General features: G+C 37.6%; 3 protein-coding genes across 5 annotated transcripts; 2 read left to right on the top strand and 1 right to left on the bottom strand.

The window, feature by feature from the left end:
* Positions 1-2,012: 2,012 nt before the first annotated feature.
* Positions 2,013-7,825, top strand: LOC109148155 (pumilio homolog 1-like). The gene is made up of 9 exons (XM_019295973.1): positions 2,013-2,996; positions 3,908-5,268; positions 5,351-5,492; positions 5,693-5,800; positions 6,112-6,324; positions 6,422-6,532; positions 6,811-7,005; positions 7,138-7,312; positions 7,420-7,825. The coding sequence occupies exons 1-9, from the start codon at positions 2,406-2,408 to the stop codon at positions 7,461-7,463; spliced, it is 2,940 nt and encodes a 979-aa protein (XP_019151518.1). The 5' UTR covers positions 2,013-2,405; the 3' UTR covers positions 7,464-7,825.
* A 1,248-nt stretch (positions 7,826-9,073) lies between these two features.
* LOC109147966 lies at positions 9,074-13,441 on the top strand. Of its 2 annotated transcripts, none has more exons than XM_019295653.1 (5): positions 9,074-9,199; positions 9,384-11,865; positions 12,453-12,648; positions 12,738-12,934; positions 13,019-13,441. In XM_019295653.1, the coding sequence occupies exons 2-5, from the start codon at positions 9,450-9,452 to the stop codon at positions 13,048-13,050; spliced, it is 2,841 nt and encodes a 946-aa protein (XP_019151198.1). In that variant the 5' UTR covers positions 9,074-9,199; positions 9,384-9,449; the 3' UTR covers positions 13,051-13,441. The 2 variants fall into 2 exon arrangements, with proteins under 2 accessions (XP_019151198.1, XP_019151199.1); XM_019295654.1 differs by lacking the exon at positions 9,074-9,199 and adding an exon at positions 9,316-9,340 and having other exon boundaries at positions 9,375-11,865.
* A 1,872-nt stretch (positions 13,442-15,313) lies between these two features.
* LOC109147970 (AT-hook motif nuclear-localized protein 15-like) lies at positions 15,314-18,182 on the bottom strand. Of its 2 annotated transcripts, none has more exons than XM_019295660.1 (3): positions 17,772-18,182; positions 15,787-17,341; positions 15,314-15,673 (listed from the first exon to the last, which is right to left on the bottom strand). In XM_019295660.1, the coding sequence occupies exon 2, from the start codon at positions 17,034-17,036 to the stop codon at positions 16,131-16,133; it is 906 nt and encodes a 301-aa protein (XP_019151205.1). In that variant the 5' UTR covers positions 17,037-17,341; positions 17,772-18,182; the 3' UTR covers positions 15,314-15,673; positions 15,787-16,130. The 2 variants fall into 2 exon arrangements, with proteins under 2 accessions (XP_019151205.1, XP_019151204.1); XM_019295659.1 differs by lacking the exon at positions 17,772-18,182 and adding an exon at positions 17,408-17,481.

Below are 18,182 nucleotides of genomic sequence, written 5' to 3'. Positions count from 1 at the left end.
ATCGATGAACTATAATTCCATAATTGATGAACTATAATTCCATAATCTAATCTATGAACTAAAATTTTCAGAATGAATGAACTAAAATTCCAGAATCTATGAACTAAAATTTCAGAATCGATGAACTATAATTCCAGAATCGATGAACTATATTTCCATAATCGATGAACTATAATTCCATAATCCATGAACTAAAATTCCATAATGAATGAACAAAATAATGTTGTTACTAGGAATCGAACATGAATTTTTTTTTTAAAGGGGAGACGCGTGTTTTTAATAAAACGACGTCGTTTTTGCATCTGTATGCACCATGCATGGTGCATACAGATGCACAGCATAACTATTCTATTATATCCTGCTTTGATGTGACTTTTATTATTATTCTCCTTTTTTTTTTTTTAAGGGATTCTTCTTCTTCTTCTTTAATTATTGATTTAAAAAAAAAAAACAATCTGTTATTTATGTGACTTTTATTTATGAGGTGTTCATGAATTAGCTGACACATTGATAATTAAAAAAAAAAGAAGAATTTAATGAGTGTTTAGTTGCAATGAGGGAATTAAGAGGAAAATAAATTATCATTTCACGGGTGAAGAATAACATGGAAATAAAGTGTAAATTTAAATTTAAATGTTTCATTTACAAGAATATAATTATTGAGAATTTTAATTCCAATGTTAGCTGTCCATGTGAGTTGAAAGAGAATAAGTAGTACTCAAAATGTCATACTGGACAAATGAAACACCAATTTTAGATTAGAAAATAAAATATTAATTCTATCTCAATGGTAATTTTTTATTCTCAAAACCCGCATAATTTTAAAAATATCAAGGAGAGGCATAATATTATAATTCCGTGAAAATGAGGAAATTGTGATTCCTCTAACCAATCGAACAAATTTTATTACTTTCAAAATTAGGTAAAAATGAAATCCTAATTCACTCAAACCAAACGAGCTGTTAATTGTCTAATCAAACAATACCATGAGTGAAATTTGAATGAAAAACATATGAGAAGTGTATAACATCATTCATTTAAACATTTAATTGTCACTCAAAATTTTAAAATAATGTTAAATTTAACCATATAAACTAATTTTGCTTAAATTTTTATATCAAAACGATGAGTTATATTTATTTATCAAGAATAAAAACAATTAACAATTTAATTATCAAATCCAAGCACCAAATATATCAGTAACTAAAAATAGAAAGCCCTACAAGCAAATAATTAAGAATCCATATATAAAACCAAGCAGAGTCTTCCGCCGTAACCACCGCATTGCCGCCTTTCGCCGCCCCTGCCACCGTCATCCGCCACGTAAACCAACACTAATCCTTCTAAAATCACCATCCACGTCTCCGTCCTCATTGAATCTCACCAAAAACTATTCTATATAGTACCAAATCCTTCCACAACAATTATTTGCTTTTTTTATAGTACATGAAAACAATCATGTATATTATTCCGGAGTATAATTTTTTTAAAAATGTGATATTTTAATTATTTGTATATATATTTTTGTCATATTTTTAATATAAAGAAGCAAAATAATCTAAATTATCAGTTAATTTTAACTTATTTAATCACTATTATCTGTTTCATTAAGTTAAATAATCAACATATGATTATTTAAAATTTTTTATAATAATTTATTACTCCAAACATTAAAATTTAAAAAATTATTAAAAATATTTTTTCGATAATTTTTTTCAAAAAATCATTTTATAAATAATCAGTTAATAATTAATTTATTAATTTTTATTAATTATTATTAATTAATCAAACTCACTAATCCACTAACCCACCCAATCAGCTAATAACTTTTATGAAACACCCTATTTCTTTTAGTATTAAATACTAAAGAACCATATGGGTGAGTGCCATATTGAAGTCATCTATAAGGCACAACTCACAAGCTAGACAATCAAATTAATCTTATCCATTTGAGAAAAAAAAAAAAAAAGACTGAAAATATTAATAATAATAAATTTATCCAAATTAGGCAACCGGATTCTACAAAAACCCTAACCGGGAGGAAACCCTCCTACTGACTATAAGAGCAAATCTTACATCATCTCTCAATCTCAGCCGTCAACATCTTCATCCAACGGCTAAAACCCTCTCCACGCTCCATGCTTATCAATCCCCCTGCACTTCATCACTTTCTCTCTCTTGAAAATGGTCCATCTCATAACGATCAACTGTAAAATGGCATTGTCGGAGCTATAATTTTAGCTAAATGTTTGAACTTATGCGAAAAAAATGGAATCTTTAACAGTTTCTCCACCTTTTTTTTAGTTGTCTGAGAGAACTTACGGGGAATTAAGTTAATATTGTTGCTTTCTGAGCTTAATGTTTGTCGATGCTTTTTGTAGTTCGCGTGTGTGTATATTTTTGCAATGATTACTGATGAAAATCGGAGAATGCGATCGGTGATGGGAGGGAGCAGCGATTTTGGGGAAGAGCTAGAGGTGCTGCTAAGAGAGCAGAGGAGGCAGCTGGAGGAGGCGGGCAATCGGGAGGGGGAACTGAGCATTTTCCGGAGTGGCTCAGCTCCGCCGACGATCAAAGGATCGCCGGAGGCTCTCGGCGGCGGTGATTTGAATGGAGTTTCGGAGGAGGAGATGAGGTCTAATGCGGCGTATGTTTCGTATTACTATTCTAACGGGAACGTGAACCCTCGGCTCCCGCCGCCTCTTTTGTCCAAGGAGGACTGGCGGTCGGCGCAGAGGCTGCAGGGCGGCGGCGGTGGAGGTATTAATGGCGGCGGCGGCGGTAGTGGGAGTCACGTGAGGCTCGGGGGAATTGGAGACAGAAGGAAAGTGAGTAGAGGGGTTGAAACGTCCCAAATTTCAATGGGAATGGGATTTTCTGGGAAGAATCTAGAAAATGGAAGTGAGGCACAGAAGGACTGGGGAGGCAGTGGACTTATTGGATTGCCAGGACTGGGTTTAGGAAGTCAGCAGAAGAGCATAGCAGAGATTGTTCAGGTGAAAAGGATGTTTAAATTATTTGAAGTCCTAATTTTGGCTTGAAAACTTCAAAATTTTGAACTGCTTGCTATTGATAGTCATATCCTTGACCATGATTCTCCCAGATTAGTCATTAAATATGCATAAAATCGTTTTCTTTATTCTGAAAATTTTAGTTATTTGTGGTTACGAGGGGATAGTAATTGTGAATCACTCGAGAGTGTTGCTCATCATCTGACACTCGATGGAATACTAATTGGAATGTGCGTACCTCTGGTCAGTTCAATGTGTCTGTGGTAACCTTTATGTAAAATCCGTCCCTATGTTACTTTTAGTTCTCGAGTGTTACCTGTTATTTGAATAGCGTGTATTCTGTAATTTAAGGATGCATATTGTTATTTTCAGGAAAGTTGCTCTATGTTTTGTTCCATTTGTTGAGTGTATCATACATTGTGTCCAGTTCGAGTTTGTTGTTTTGTGCTAGATCTGCTGATAAGAATTATTACTTTTTAATTACGTCATTTTTCGAGTGCTGGTCATGATTGTTGATTTCGGGATTTCCTTAATCACATCAAGTGGTGTTTAGTTGTATGGCTGCATTACTAATTAACCTAACAAAAAAGAAAACGTAATTATTCCATGATTTTTTTTTAAAATTTCATGAAACGAGTAGTAGAGCTGCAAAAATCTCAAATTTGGTGTCCTCTTCATGCTGTTACCTTTTGGAGCAATTGTACTATGCTAATTATGAGACTTGGAATTTTGGGAGTTCTTTTCAGTTGAAAATTGATTTTTGTTATGTCTTCAGCTAATGCTTCACATTTAAAGTGGGTTGCTTGTCTGACATATTTTAAATGCCTGTTTATTGCCTTTTATTTATGCATAGGCATTTCTTTCTAGGTTCTAAGCACTCCTTTTGCTAATTTTAGGATGATATAAGCCACACGATACCTACTTCAAGACATCCATCTCATCCTGCCAGCCACGCGGTGGATGCTATCATTGAGTCTCCCGAGTCTCAATTTGATCATTTCCGGACTGAATTATCACCTTTGGAGGCATTGCATTCTCGTGCAAATATTCCAGACGTGTCTTCACTTCCAAACATTGGTTCATCTGCTTCTCATACGTATGCTTCTGCTTTGGGTGCTTCACTGTCAAGAAGTTCCACACCTGATCCTCAACGTATTGCTAGAGCTCCAAGTCCACAAATTCCTCCCATTGGAGGAGGAAGAGAAAGCTCTGCTGATAAAATAAGTTTAAATACCTCCAATTCATTACATGATGCTTCACCTTATACATTGGAGTCTGCAGATTTGGTTGCCGCATTTTCTGGCATGAACCTGTCGGTGGATAACATTGTAGATGACGGGAATTGCCCAAAACCTCAGGTGCATCAGGAGAGTGGTAATAACCAAGACTTCTTAAATGTGCAGAATCAGCAGAACCATATTAGGCAATTCTCTCACTTGAATAAGTCTGCTGTTCTCCATGGTGGCTCATTCTTGAAAGGGCATTCCACTCCGACTCTAAATAGTGCAGGAAGATCACCACCATCTCAGTATCTAAATGGTCATAGTCCTGATTCAGTGTTTCCAGGTTTCAGCATGAATGCATCACAGTTTGAGGGTAGTAATTTGGCTTATTTATCTAATAATAATGCGGGTGCATTTGGACTTGATTCTCGAGCAATGGGAGGTGGCATGCCCTCGAGCAATGGTAATTTGGCTTATTTATCTAATAATGCTGGGGAAGAATTGCAGAACCTCTATAGACATAGGAATCAGAACATAGGGAGTTCTATGCAAAAGCCCTTTTTGGACCCTCTTTATCTTCAGTACTTGCAATCGACTGAGTATGGTGCTGCTCAACTCACAGCTCTTAATGATCCAGCAGTTAACAATGGATCTCTTTGTGACGTGTACATGGATTTGCTTGAACTTCAGAAAGCTTACTTAGGAAAATTGATTGCATCCCAGAAATCACAGTATGGACTTCCTTGCTTTAGCAAAGCTGACAGCTTAAATCATGGTTATTTTCACGGCCCTGGAAGCCCAATCCTTCCAAATTCCCCGTATGGACCTGGTAGTCCTGTCAGGTATGGTGAAAGGGACTTGTGCTTTTCATCAGGGATGAGGAGCTTTGCTAATTGCATCCCAGGGGCATGGCACTCTGATCCACTGTCCAACCTTGGGGGAAGCTTTACTTCCTCACTAATAGATGAGTTTAAACACAATAAAACTAAATGTTTTGAGCTATCAGAGATTGACGGTCATGTTGTTGAGTTCAGGTATATTTTCTGTTTGCACATTATCCATTCTGTCTCACTTGGACCTCTGAAAACTAAGTTACTGAGAACTTTGCCTCTGCAGCGCGGATCAGTATGGAAGTCGGTTCATTCAACAGAAACTTGAGACAGCTACTATTGAAGAGAAGAATATGGTCTTCCATGAAATTATGCCTCAGGCTCTATCCTTAATGACTGATGTGTTTGGTAATTATGTGATCCAGAAGGTAAGTTAATCGACGAACAACTGACCCTTTGCAAAACTCGTCCAACACCAGCTTCGTGCTTTCTTGTGAATAAAATTAGTAATAGAGAAGCTATATATGTGATATGTACACATTGACTGCACATATCTTCTTTTTTTTTAGTTTAGGTAGCACATTCAAGTGGCTTACAAACTCTCTCTTCCCTGTCTCTCTTTTCTCAGTTTTTTGAACATGGAAGTGCATCGCAGATTAGAGAATTGGCTGACCAGCTCGATGGACATGTTCTCACCCTTAGCCTTCAAATGTATGGATGCCGAGTTATCCAAAAGGTATCGTAATCCTCTATCCCTTTGTTCACTGAACTTAATGCAATAATATGCTATACTTAAATGCCTTTCTATTTTAACTGTTTAGAATGTCTGGGGCGTTCAATCTGTCCTGGTTCATAACCTACCATAACCAAATCCCTTCCTTTGGTTCTATTTTTTAATATGATAGCATTTGATTTTGGGTGATATTGTATACTTCACGTATAATTGAATGCTCACTTGACCGGGATTGGTATTAGTCTGTAAAATCTGTTAAACATGTTGTATGGGTCATAAGTTCTGTGGCTTGATATGTATTCTGAATAAACCAGGCATTAGAGGTTGTTGATCTGGACCAAAAGACAAAAATGGTTATAGAGCTTGATGGCCACATTATGCGCTGTGTTCGTGACCAGAATGGAAATCATGTAATCCAGAAGTGCATTGAATGTGTTCCAGAAGAGGCCATCCAGTTTATTGTTACCACATTTTACGATCAAGTTGTGATGTTATCCACCCACCCATATGGGTGTCGGGTCATCCAGGTAAACAAAATTCTAATCCCATCTGTATGGACTATGTTGTCAATGGTATTATGGTTCAAACGTAAATGACTTTTTATGGATTGCCTTTCCATAACAGAGAGTCCTGGAACATTGCCATAGTGCCAAAACCCAGAGTATAGTGATGAATGAGATTTTGCAGTCCGTATGCATGTTGGCACAGGATCAATATGGAAATTATGTCATTCAGGTTTTGCTCTTTTTCTCAGAAGCTTATGCATCATTGTCGGTTTTTTGCCCCATTCTTCAAATAGTTACTCTTATGAAGAAATAACTAACGAAATACTTAAACACCTTTTTTTGTACTATACCATTCTTAGGTCGGGGTGTACTCCGTGCTACTATTATAACTCTTTTGTGCTAATTTTTGCTTTCCACGTTAAATTAACATCCACTTTCCCCATATTTTGTTAATTTAACTTAGCGGTTAAATCTAAGCACCAGTGTATGTACCTTTTGGCATCACAGCATGTATTAGAACATGGAAAGCCAGATGAACGGTCGGCTATAATTTGTCAGCTAATAGGACAAATAGTTCATATGAGCCAGCAAAAATTTGCCTCTAATGTTGTGGAGAAGTGCTTAACTTTTGGAACACCCGAAGAGCGTCAAACCTTGGTAAATGAGATGCTTGGCTCCAATGACGAGAATGAACCACTTCAGGTATATTGATTTCTGAATGTTTGCTCGTTTGTTACAGTAAACGGGATCTATACTCGCCAAGACTGGATGTATGCTTAGAGTACGACTGCATGAACTTCTCTATACCAACGAGTTTTATATGATTTTGCACAGGCGATGATGAAAGATCAATTTGCAAACTATGTCGTACAAAAGGTGCTGGAGACTTGCGATGACCAGCAGCTTGAACTTATCCTCAACCGAATAAAGGTTCACTTGAATGCTCTGAAGAAATATACCTACGGAAAACATATAGTTGCCCGGGTCGAGAAACTTGTTGCTGCTGGGGGTATATTCTTTCTTCCCTTCCCATTTTTATTTACAATCTTGAATTGAATAACTGAAATTCGTCGAGATGGAAGTCTAATCTCGCAAGCTTGATCCTTTCCTTTGCAGAGAGGAGGATCATGATCCTGTCATTGAATTCTGCACAGATGTAGGAAGGGAATTGCAGAACTAACGACAACACCAGTATGCGTTTCTCTCTTGTTTCTTCTCGTATCCTGCTTTAGCTCGATCTTAGGCTCTTAGCTGTATCGGTTAAATATGGGCGTTTAGCGCCCGTTAGAATAGAACTTGTGAGTTGTACATTGTTAGATTGAGGATAGAGTTAGAATGAGATTTAGCCATAGCCCAGATGGTGAACATGCCTGATGCCCCTACAGGAAGGAGATCACAGGTACTGTACAAGTTTTAAGATTGTAAAGAGGAAAGCCATGACTGTAAAAAAAAAAAAAAAAAAAAAAAAGTTGTCTTGTGAAGAGCCAGAGTTTTATAGGACATGTTTTCTAATGTACGGAAAGGGACTTTACCTTTTGTATCCTTTGTTGTAGGAACTTTTTTTTCAACAAGTTTATTGTTGAGGTACTTTTTCTTCATTCTTTTCTTTTTTGATGAAGTGGGATTACGGTAATGGGAATGAAATTAAGTGAGTAGAATTATAATAAATGCATAAATAAACAAATGTGGGTCTATTGATATTTATATATAAAGGCATTTTTAGTATTACTAAAAAAATTTAATAAATATATGATTTATTTGTGTATGATTTATGAAATGATCAGGTTTATTCAATTTTTAATAGTAATTGTGAGTTTTTTCTGTTAAAAAAAAATAACAAAAACAAAACAAACAAAATATTATATATCGAGGAAGAGGTGAGATACGAAATGAATTAAAATAATAACAAGATAAATGATTAATCGAGGAAGAGGTGAGATACGAAAGAAATTAAAATAATTTTATTGAGGAGTGATTGAATAGGTAAAATATGATTTTTGTATTAAAAAATTAATTTAATTCCTGTTAATATTTTGTTGGTCAAGTCAAATTATACATAATTTTATACATATTTGGTGATAAACTAACAAAGAATATTTTTAATTTTTTTTATATAATATATTATTAATTATTAATTATTATTATTATTACAACAAATTAATCATAAATACAATTAATTTTGAACTCTAAATTTAAAGGCTTTTCACCCTGCTCAGGAGACAATAGGCTGAGGTAAATTGTGAAATTTGCTTCATAACGTAAGATTTGGGTGTCTGTTTTTTTGTTCTAAAGTTGAAATCTTCCCTCTTTAAAGATTCAAATTAAATATTTATTGTCACAACATCCATATTTAACATTTCAAACTACTAAGTTATGCTCTAGAAGCTCATAAACAGAACAACAAAACTTGCATAAGGTAGGTCAAGATGAAAATATAATATTTATAAAAAAAAATGTAATACTAATTAGAAATAAAGTGTTTATTACTCATATGAAAAAATGTAATACTTTTTTGAAATAATATTTTTACATTTTGATTTAAATGTATTACATTTTTTTTTAAATAACAAATATTTGTCAATATTACTTATAAAGAAAAGTATAACTTTTTTGATAAAAAATATAATATTTTTATATTAAAATATAAAAGTATTACATTTTTCTTCAAAAATATTAATAACGAATACTTTATCCAGAATTAGTATTATATTTTTTTAGTATAATTATTACGTCCCTATATTGGTCCGATCTAAAGCATAATCAAACCAACCAACCCGCTTTCCTAAACCGCTAAACCGGTTCTCCATCGAATCAGCTTCTCACACTCATCAACCCTAAAAAAACTCGGTCTTTCTTCTCTTTTCTTCAAAGTACTCTGCGCACGAATCAAACCCGAGTAAGTTTCATTTTTTGGACAATTTCTACAACCCTTATCTATTTACCCTTTAAATTTACGTTCTTTACTGTTAATTTCAAGCAAATTTATGCAAATTATAAACTTTTTTTTTATAGCGTGTAGTATCATTGAGCCGTTTAGCTTCTGAAAGTCATGTTTTTTTTTTTCTTTTTTTGCGAGATAGACTGAAATTCTAGTTTGGGACTGAGGAATCTTGTTGAGTTGTTGTATCTGATGATAGTGTGTAAGAATGGCTTTGAATTTGGAGGCTGTACCAGCAAAACCACGAAAACGTGATCCAGCTTGGAAGCATTGCCAAGTTTATAAGAACGGGGATAATGTTCATCTCGTGTGCATATACTGTGGGAAGATATTTAGTGGGGGTGGGATTCACAGGGTTAAAGAACATCTGGCTGGTCAGAAGGGTAATGGCTCAACTTGTTCCAGAGTTGCGCCTGATGTTCGGCTTGCAATGCAGGAGTGCTTGAGTGCAGTGGTGAAGTCTAAGAAGCACAAACATGGTGAGGAGTTAGATACAGTTGATCCCAGTACTAGTGAAATTGGGAGTGACCAATGTGGATTGAATACAGAAATTGAATTGTCTCCGATGTGTTCTCAAAAGCGTAATCCGGCTTGGAAGCATTGTCGGATGTGTAAAGATGGGGATAAGGTTTATCTCGAGTGTATATACTGTGGGAAGGTTTTTAAAGGAGGTGGGATTTACAGGGTTAAAGAACATTTGGCTGGTAAGAAGGGTAATGGCTCGACTTGTTTGAGAGTTCAGCCTGATGTTCGGCTTGCAATGCAAGAGTGCTGGAGTAAGAAGCATAAACACGCTGAGGAGATAAAAACTCTTGGTGCTGGCACTAGTGAAATTGATGTTTCGAGTGAGCAATGTGGATTGAACACAGAAGCTGAATGGTCTTCAATAAGTCCACAAAAACGTGATCCAGCTTGGAAGCATTGTCAAATGTATAAAGATGGGGATAAGGTTTATCTCAAGTGTATATACTGTGGGAAGGTATTTAAAGGAGGTGGGATTTACAGGGTTAAAGAACATTTGGCTGGTCAGAAGGGTAACGGTTCAACTTGTTTGAGAGTTCAGCCTGATGTTCGGGTTTCAATGTTAGAGAGGTTGAACGAGGTTGTAACGAAGAGTAAGAAGCAAAAACTTGCTGACAAGATAAATATTGATGATGCTACTAATCAATGTTGGTTGAACGTGGAAGTGGAATCACTTCAAGTGCCAGATACGCTTGAACAAAATGGCAGTATGTTTGTTAGTCGAGAAGAAGGAAAGAACAGTAAGCTGCCAGGTAGGAAGACGGGGAAGATTAGGAATGTGTCTCCGTCTGGAGATGCGACCCTGTTGGCTCGACCTAGTAACCAGGCCGTGAATTCAAAAAGGATAAACAATGAAGTTCATATGGCAATAGCTTGGTTCCTGCTTGATGCCGGGGTGCCCTTTGAGGCTGTAAATTCGGCTTATTTCCAACCTATGATCGATGCAATTGCTTCCCAAGGAGTCGGGGTTGCTGGCCCCTCTTACCATGAACTGAGAAGCTGGATTTTAAACAATTCAGTTCAAGAGCTCAAGAATGAAATTGGCCAATGCACAGGCACATGGGCAACAACTGGCTGTTCTGTTTTAGTCGATGAGTGGGAAACCGAGAAGGGCAAATCGTTTATAAACTTCTCAGTTTACTGCCCGGAAAGGACAATCTTCTTGAGATCTGTGGATGTATCTAACACCATCAACTCTGATGGTGCTCTTTTTCAATTGCTTAAGGAGGTGGTGGAAGAAGTTGGTGTTACAAACTTATTGCAAGTAGTTACCGGCTGTGAAGATAGATATGTCGATGCTGGTAAAAGACTTACTGATGCTTACCCTACAATTTTCTGGACTCCTTGTGCTTCACAGTGTATAGATTTGATGCTCGAGGATATCAAAAGGCTTGAATGGGTAAATGTAGTACTTGAGCAAGCCAAAGCTATATCAATCTTTATCTACAATCATAGTTTTATTTTAAATATGATGAGGCGGTACACTTTTGGAGTTGATTTAGTCGACTTGGGGGCTACTCGCTCTGCAACTGATTTTTTGACGATAAAAAGAATGGTAAATATGAAACACAATTTGCAGTCAATGGTTACTTCAGAGGAATGGATGGAGAGCCCATATACAAAGAAACCAAAGGGATCTGAGGTGCCAGATTTTATAAGCAATCAGCACTTTTGGTCCAGTTGCACCTTGATTACCCGTTTGACAGACCCCCTCTTGCGACTCTCGAGGATAGTTGGTAGTGCAAAGAAGCCGGCTATGGGGTATGTTTATGCAGCTCTTTACCGAGCAAAAGAAACTATTAAGAAAGAACTTATTGACAAGGAGTACTTGGTGTACTGGAATATTATAGACCACAGGTGGAGACATCTTCGGCGCCATCCTCTTCATGCTGCAGGATTTTACCTCAATCCCAGGTTCTTCTATAGCACCGAGGAAGATGTGCAACATCGTATTAGGTCACTAGTATATGATTGTGTAGAGAAATTGGTTCCCGACCCAAATGTTCAGGACAAAATTGTTATAGAGACTACTGCTTACAAAAAAGCTGCTGGAGAGTTTGGACGGGATATGGCAGTTCGTGCTAGAGAGACTCTACTTCCTGGTGAGTATACTTTTTGCAAAAAACGTGTTCTTGCTCTCTCGATTTCATTAGACACTGATAACCACTTAACCAGTCACCTGGTTTCACATCTTTGGGCGATGGAGGTTGTTCTTTATTTGAATATTATGAAATGTCCCCTCTCGTATATAAAAACCAATCTGGCCAGCACTTTGCCCCTTAATTGGCCCGGCCCGGTGTGAACAGGGATTAGTCTGAGTATGGTACGGGCTTAAAAGTGCCTCCTATAATTAGGGTCTGCTCAGGACACCTCATGGTCTGACCAAAAAAATATATATTATGAAATGTCCAGGGTGATATACTGATATAATATCTTTTCAAGAAAATTCACAGTGGAGGAATGGTCTATATATGCTATCTTAATGCAATCTATGCTTCTTACAATGTCGGTCAATGAGCAGACTAGATAACAGTATGCTTCCCACCGGTTAATATAATGTTCATAACTGCACTGATAATTTTTCTTATTATGCGAGGATATTAGAATGCTGCAAACTTCATAGTTTAGTGCGATCATCAAATTGTTGTATTTGTTCTTCGAAATTCTAATCCTTGTACGTTAATCATAGGTGAGTGGTGGTCAGCGTTTGGTGGAGGCTGCCCGAATTTGGCTCAGTTTGCCACCCGAATTCTCAGTCAGACGTGTAGTTTGATAAGCGGGAAGCCAAGCAGGGATCTTTCTGAGTGGATAAACCGAACAATGAACTGCTTAGAGCATCGAAGGCTCAACGATCTTGTTCTTGTACGGTCCAATTTACGCCTGAGGTAAACATGAGTAGAGCAGTAAACCTTCCTATAAAGTCTCTCGAAGATGAAGTTTGGAGGAGCTATGAGCTTTTTTCTTTCTTTTCCAGGGGAGAAATGAACAGAACACAGAGTCATATGGATCCCATTGCATATGAAAACATAGCACTTGCAGGAGACTGGGTTTCAGGGAGGGAGCTATTCCCAGGGGAATCGGGGTGTACAGATTGGGCCGTGGTCGATCCGCCATTGGGCAACGGGGTGCTCTCGGGCCCAGAAATCGACGACGCTGAAGCATTGGGCTCAGGTAAAAATGCATTTTTCAACACTATAGGTGAACAAGCAAATTGGGTTGACGAATGTTAGTTTTTTTCATCTGTAATGCTCTCAGGGTTTAACGATCATGAAGTTCTCGATTTTTGATGGGGTGAAAGAGCGGCAAGGAAGGGGTTCACTCCCTGCCACGAACATTGGGAGTTTGGGTCTGGCATGAGCTATTTGTGCGTAAAAGTGTACACCATTGGCTTGATTTACTTTCTCATGGGGTTCAAGATATATTCTGGCAAAGCCGAGAAACTAAAAAAAGGAAAAGTAACATTATAGAGCAGAGAGAATAATGCCATATTGAGTGCCCTGGCGAGTAAGGCATTGGAAGAGTGGGTTTACCCATACCATTTTTGTACAGAGTATTATTAGATGCATAAAAAGAATATTATATAGTATGAACTCGTTTTGTATTGTAAAATTTTCTAGTCGAGACAATTTGAAATGTAAAGTTATTCTTATGGTCAAACGGCACAAGTCTTTAGAGCAACGATATTATAGGTTTTGGGAGAGTTTTGTCAGATTTTTGAGTGGAATGAACTTATCCATCTTTAATCAAAGGTTAAAGGTTGTCCCACTCAAAAGCGGTGCCTACAATTCAACGAAGGAATTAGTTACTATGTTTGACGATGAAGCGGTGCTTACAATTCAGCGAAGGAATTAGTTACTATGTTTGACACTCTAAGTACACCCAAAAAAAGACAGTAAATACGAACTCTCAAATTTGGAGTTCTAACTTCTAGTTGTTCAAATATGGTGTGTATCTGTTCCATTGCAAATGCCATTAAAATACATTCACACTTTACTCCTCTACTAAGATAGTTTGGTAAAAACTCATAAGTTTGGAGTAAATTTATTATTATTTTTTAAAATCAAGTTGTAGCCTGCCCCACAAATGAAAGAATAATAATATATACGGATTACAGAGTAATATATACAGTACTATTATTTTTACTCTTTTACTTGCGTGGTATATTACTATATTTTGATTTGCTCAGAAAAATTGGTTTTAGTGGTGAACCACAACTTTTACTGAAAAATGTCATCTGTACTTTCATTTTATACTCACAGCTTTTATTCTCCCACACAAAATTTAATATAATACACTTATATTATGACTCACATGAAAAATAGCTTATCAAAGCTCACCACATCATGAAGTAAAATTGAAATAATAAGATTTGAAGTACATGTAGTAAAACTCTTTTTTTTTTTTTTTTTAATCAAAAAAAAAAAAAAAAAAAAAAAACTCATTTTTACTACCCTTTTCTCTTCTACCAATCAAATCACAATTGAACGTTTTAGAGATAATCCATGTCATTTTCCCAAATGAAATAGCAAGTCCTTTTCTTCTTCTTCTTCTCTCTCTTTTTTGTTTGTTTGTATGTGTGATACACGCACCCTTGCTCAAAGACAAAACATTATTCTCCACCTAAACTTTTGTCCTTATCTTTCAAATAACACAACAATCTTTATTGACCTTTGGTGTTGCCTCATGCCTTAACAGTGCAACATTTCAACCTGCTCATATATCACTCTTATATTAAATAAATAAAAAATTTTTATTAAAAGAAACCCCTCGCACAAAAGTATTGAGTTGATCTGATGATACCAAAAAACCTCTCATGTGTAATATGAGAATTATTACATAGGAAGTATTTAACCAATACGCACCATTTAAATATTGGCTGTGAGTTTCCTTCGTCACCTAAAATAAATGATGGAACTAAATGCTCTATCCATTTTCTTATGGATCATATCTCTCATTAGTCATTAAGCCACAAATAAGCACATTCCTAAAGAAGTTGTGTAAACCATAGTAAAGTACAATGCATAGAAATCATGGTAAAAGTTCTTTAAACACTATACAAAAGCTATATGCAATTATCAGTTCCTATTTCACCTTGCCGCCCATAAAAGCCTAAAAACATGCATCTCATGTTTCAATCGATCAATGATGATGATCATGTGAGACATGACTTGGTTGACAAATGAAGCAAACATAATAACACTCCCTAGTAAAAAGGAAATACTAAACTTATACTATGATCCATCGCTAGTTTTTTGGGTGAACAGGAAACCCACACCCACTACCCAAGGGTATGCACTAGATAAACTCCGCCTTGTGATCTTAGCTGGCAAAGAATCACAAGAAGGTAACCCATCCTAGGTTGTCCATAGCTGACCGCTCAGTCAGCACTAGTTTTAACAATACAGTTCATGGACCACCTAGCAATATGATGTTAAGTTCAATGGCAGAGATTTTGTCCATGTTTACAAAACTTATGCATATTAAGCTTCCAAAGACATAATTTGAACTTAGCTAAATATTTTTGCCCAGTTTATCAATATCAACAATGTATTTATAGCTAATGGGAACATCAATCTTCATTCTAATGACCATTAACATGGATATTTAGACAAGGACATAATGAAATGCTTTCAAGGTCATAGAATAGCATTTGACTAGCTAGATACGAGCAAAAAAGAAGTTATCATCATACCAAATGCACTTAAAATCAGAGATTGGCCCGCCAAAATGGACTAAAATCCTCCAGCATATCAATGCACTTAAATTCAGAGACTGGCCTACCGAGATGGACTAAAACGTTCCAAGTGGTAGCAAGCATAGATACAGATGAACCTTCCCCCACCCGTACTTCCAGCCCATCTCTAGGACAGGTTGATTGGAAGAAAACATTTATATCGTTTGTTCACCAACCTAGAAGACATTTAAAGCCGTTAAACAGAAAATATCAAGTTAATCCTTATAGCATATTGCATGAAATCACAAGTTAGGAAACAGTAAAATCGTCAAAATATATGGCGTAGTACCTTGTTTGAAGAAAATATTTCAATTTCAATTGCTTCTTCGTCATCTCTGACTGTTCCTCATTGCCACAATATAACATCAAGGTGAAGAAACACTTGAACAAAAAGGCATAGCTTAAAGAGGAAAAGAAAATTGATACATTGTGCCATCTTATACAACAAGAACCAAACAGGCGAAAAGAAAACATTAGGTGATTCACAAGGGATTATAGGGGGAAAAGGGTAAAAGAAGAAAAGTTAAAGTTGTTCCTCTTTGCCATGCTAATATGAGAAACTAGCGGTTTTCAACAAGGACAGCAGTGAAGTCCCTCTCTTTCACCTGCCTCCTATTTTCCTCCCATTAATGCTTAATAAGAGGATGGAGGACGAGGAGCAGGAGGCCAAAGGGCTTCGTGAGGATGTTGGGCGTTGGGCAATACGTTAGGAGGTAAGTTGTATAAAGGTATAGACGATGAAGAATCGGCCAAGCCATGCGAATGTGCTGCTGAAGAACCAGCATCCACCATCCCTTCGTCGGTTGGCTCTTCCTCCAATGGCAACCTTTGGTAAGCTGCATTCATGTATGTCGCAGCAATCACTATCACTGGCCCTGAAGCCACCAGGGTTCCCATCACATTCCCACCCAGCACTTGTCCCTGCCCACCAGCCAAGTAAATTGTCAGTCCTGTTGTTCTCAGAGGCGATGGAGCTGGCAAAAACGCGCCCGATAACGATAATATCTCGAATCTTCCCTGTAGTGTAACCACTCCATCCGGGGCGGTCGGTTGGTGCAGGGTTACATCAGTGACAGTGCCGCTGCCACTCAAAACAGAGACACCGCGGTGGCAGCGCTGCGCAAAGGTGGCAATGCAGTCCACTATGTCACTCCCACTGCTGATTTCCAGCACATGGCTATGGAGTGAGTTTGGGCTTTCCTTGGTTATCACAACTGGAGGCTTAGGCTTGTTCTTCGACCCTGGCGGCCTCCCCCTAGGCCGGCGGCGCCCAGAGCTGCTGGGAGCCCCTGGATCAGGGTTCTGCTCCTGCTCCTGCTCGCCCCTGCTCACCTCCTCAGCGTGGCCTTCATTCCCATCACTGCTGTTAGTGGTGGTATCAGCCATGAAATCTTGCTCCCTTCTCATCAGCCCATGGTTATTCAACCCAGTAACCTTCTCTTCTTCACCACTGTTTCTTGTAAGATGAAGCTCTGGACCCCCACCAGCTGACCCCATCTGATTCATTGCTACATTTCCAGTCCACCACCTATTAGCCATAGCTTTTTCTTCACACTTCAGCAAAATACCTTTCTCCTCACACTGAAGATCTCACCAGAAACAAGCAACCTGCACTCTACCAGCTCAAGAACTACTACTACAGTACTATGCCTTTCTCTCTCTAATATACATGTATGAATTATAACATAATCACTACTATATTAAAAAGATACAGCCAAATTATTCTCCTGAAACCACCAACCACCTCTCTTCCGTCACACCTAAGTAATATAGAGAGGGAGAGAATTCCACTACAAGCTAAGCCTCTCCACTCCAGTCTCCAAGTTTTCTTCTTTTCCAGTTTTCTGATATTTTGAAACAAGATTCAGCCAAGAACACCCTAGAAAATCAACAAGTAGACAAGAAAAAACCTTAACTCGAAACCGTCCCCAAATCACACTCGAACCCAGAAGCTAAAGAAACCCTATTACCAGCAAATTCTCAGAAACACGAGAAATACTCAGATCTCCACGTACTGCAAGCTTTTACCAGAGAAACAAAGCAAGACCCCATTGAGATCTGAGAGCAAACCATACTCGAAAGCTGAAACCTTTCCAACGAGAGAAAGAAATCTTAGCTTAAACTTCATTTCATCGTCCCCAGGCCCACGCCACAGTTCCCAAGAAAACAAAAACTCAACAACCCAACTGTGAAGGCCAAATAACTCGTACTTCTCTTAAATCTTTCGGAGCAATAAAGTATAAAGACAGAATAACAAGAGATGAGTGGGAGTACCTCTATCAGATTCAGTTGGTACGGGCTTCGGTTTTTATGGGTCAGGGTGTTTTCTTTCTCTCCTTTCATCGAGCAGGTGGTGTACGGTTACAGAGCATAATATATCTAAAGATTTAGCCATAGACGCGGTTTTGCGAGGAGGAGCTTCCGGCTTTTGGGTGTCAGAGGTTTCATCTCCCGCCGTCCGTTTGTCTATGATTGTTCCGGAAGTTCGGACACATGGCTTTGTATCCCTATCCTCACCATGCACGTATACTTTTTTCTGCCCATTTTGACTTGGTTTAGAAGATTTAGCAAATTAGCAGTCAGCCATCCCTGTTGTTCAACGGGGTTTGTTTAATAATGTCGTCATTTTCCCTCCACCCAACATGCACAACTACAAACAAAACTCCCACTCTCTTCGTCACTCTC

Source organism: Ipomoea nil, unplaced genomic scaffold, assembly GCF_001879475.1.
Source record: "Ipomoea nil cultivar Tokyo-kokei standard unplaced genomic scaffold, Asagao_1.1 scaffold2036, whole genome shotgun sequence".
Taxonomy (NCBI): Eukaryota; Viridiplantae; Streptophyta; class Magnoliopsida; order Solanales; family Convolvulaceae; genus Ipomoea; species Ipomoea nil.
The sequence above is the reverse complement of the archived record's forward strand: the minus strand, read 5'-3'. Positions and strand labels throughout refer to the sequence as shown.

Coding starts and splice junctions, on each gene's coding strand:
- LOC109148155 (XM_019295973.1), top strand. CDS start 2,406: ATGATTACTGATGAAAATCGGAGAATGCGATCGGTGATGGGAGGGAGC. Junction 5,493..5,692: donor GTAATTATGTGATCCAGAAG/GTAAGTTAATCG, acceptor CTCTTTTCTCAG/TTTTTTGAACATGGAAGTGC. Junction 6,533..6,810: donor ATGGAAATTATGTCATTCAG/GTTTTGCTCTTT, acceptor TTGGCATCACAG/CATGTATTAGAACATGGAAA.
- LOC109147966 (XM_019295653.1), top strand. CDS start 9,450: ATGGCTTTGAATTTGGAGGCTGTACCAGCAAAACCACGAAAACGTGAT. Junction 12,649..12,737: donor CGGTCCAATTTACGCCTGAG/GTAAACATGAGT, acceptor TTTCTTTTCCAG/GGGAGAAATGAACAGAACAC. Junction 12,935..13,018: donor CGCTGAAGCATTGGGCTCAG/GTAAAAATGCAT, acceptor TAATGCTCTCAG/GGTTTAACGATCATGAAGTT.
- LOC109147970 (XM_019295660.1), bottom strand. CDS start 17,036: ATGGCTAATAGGTGGTGGACTGGAAATGTAGCAATGAATCAGATGGGG.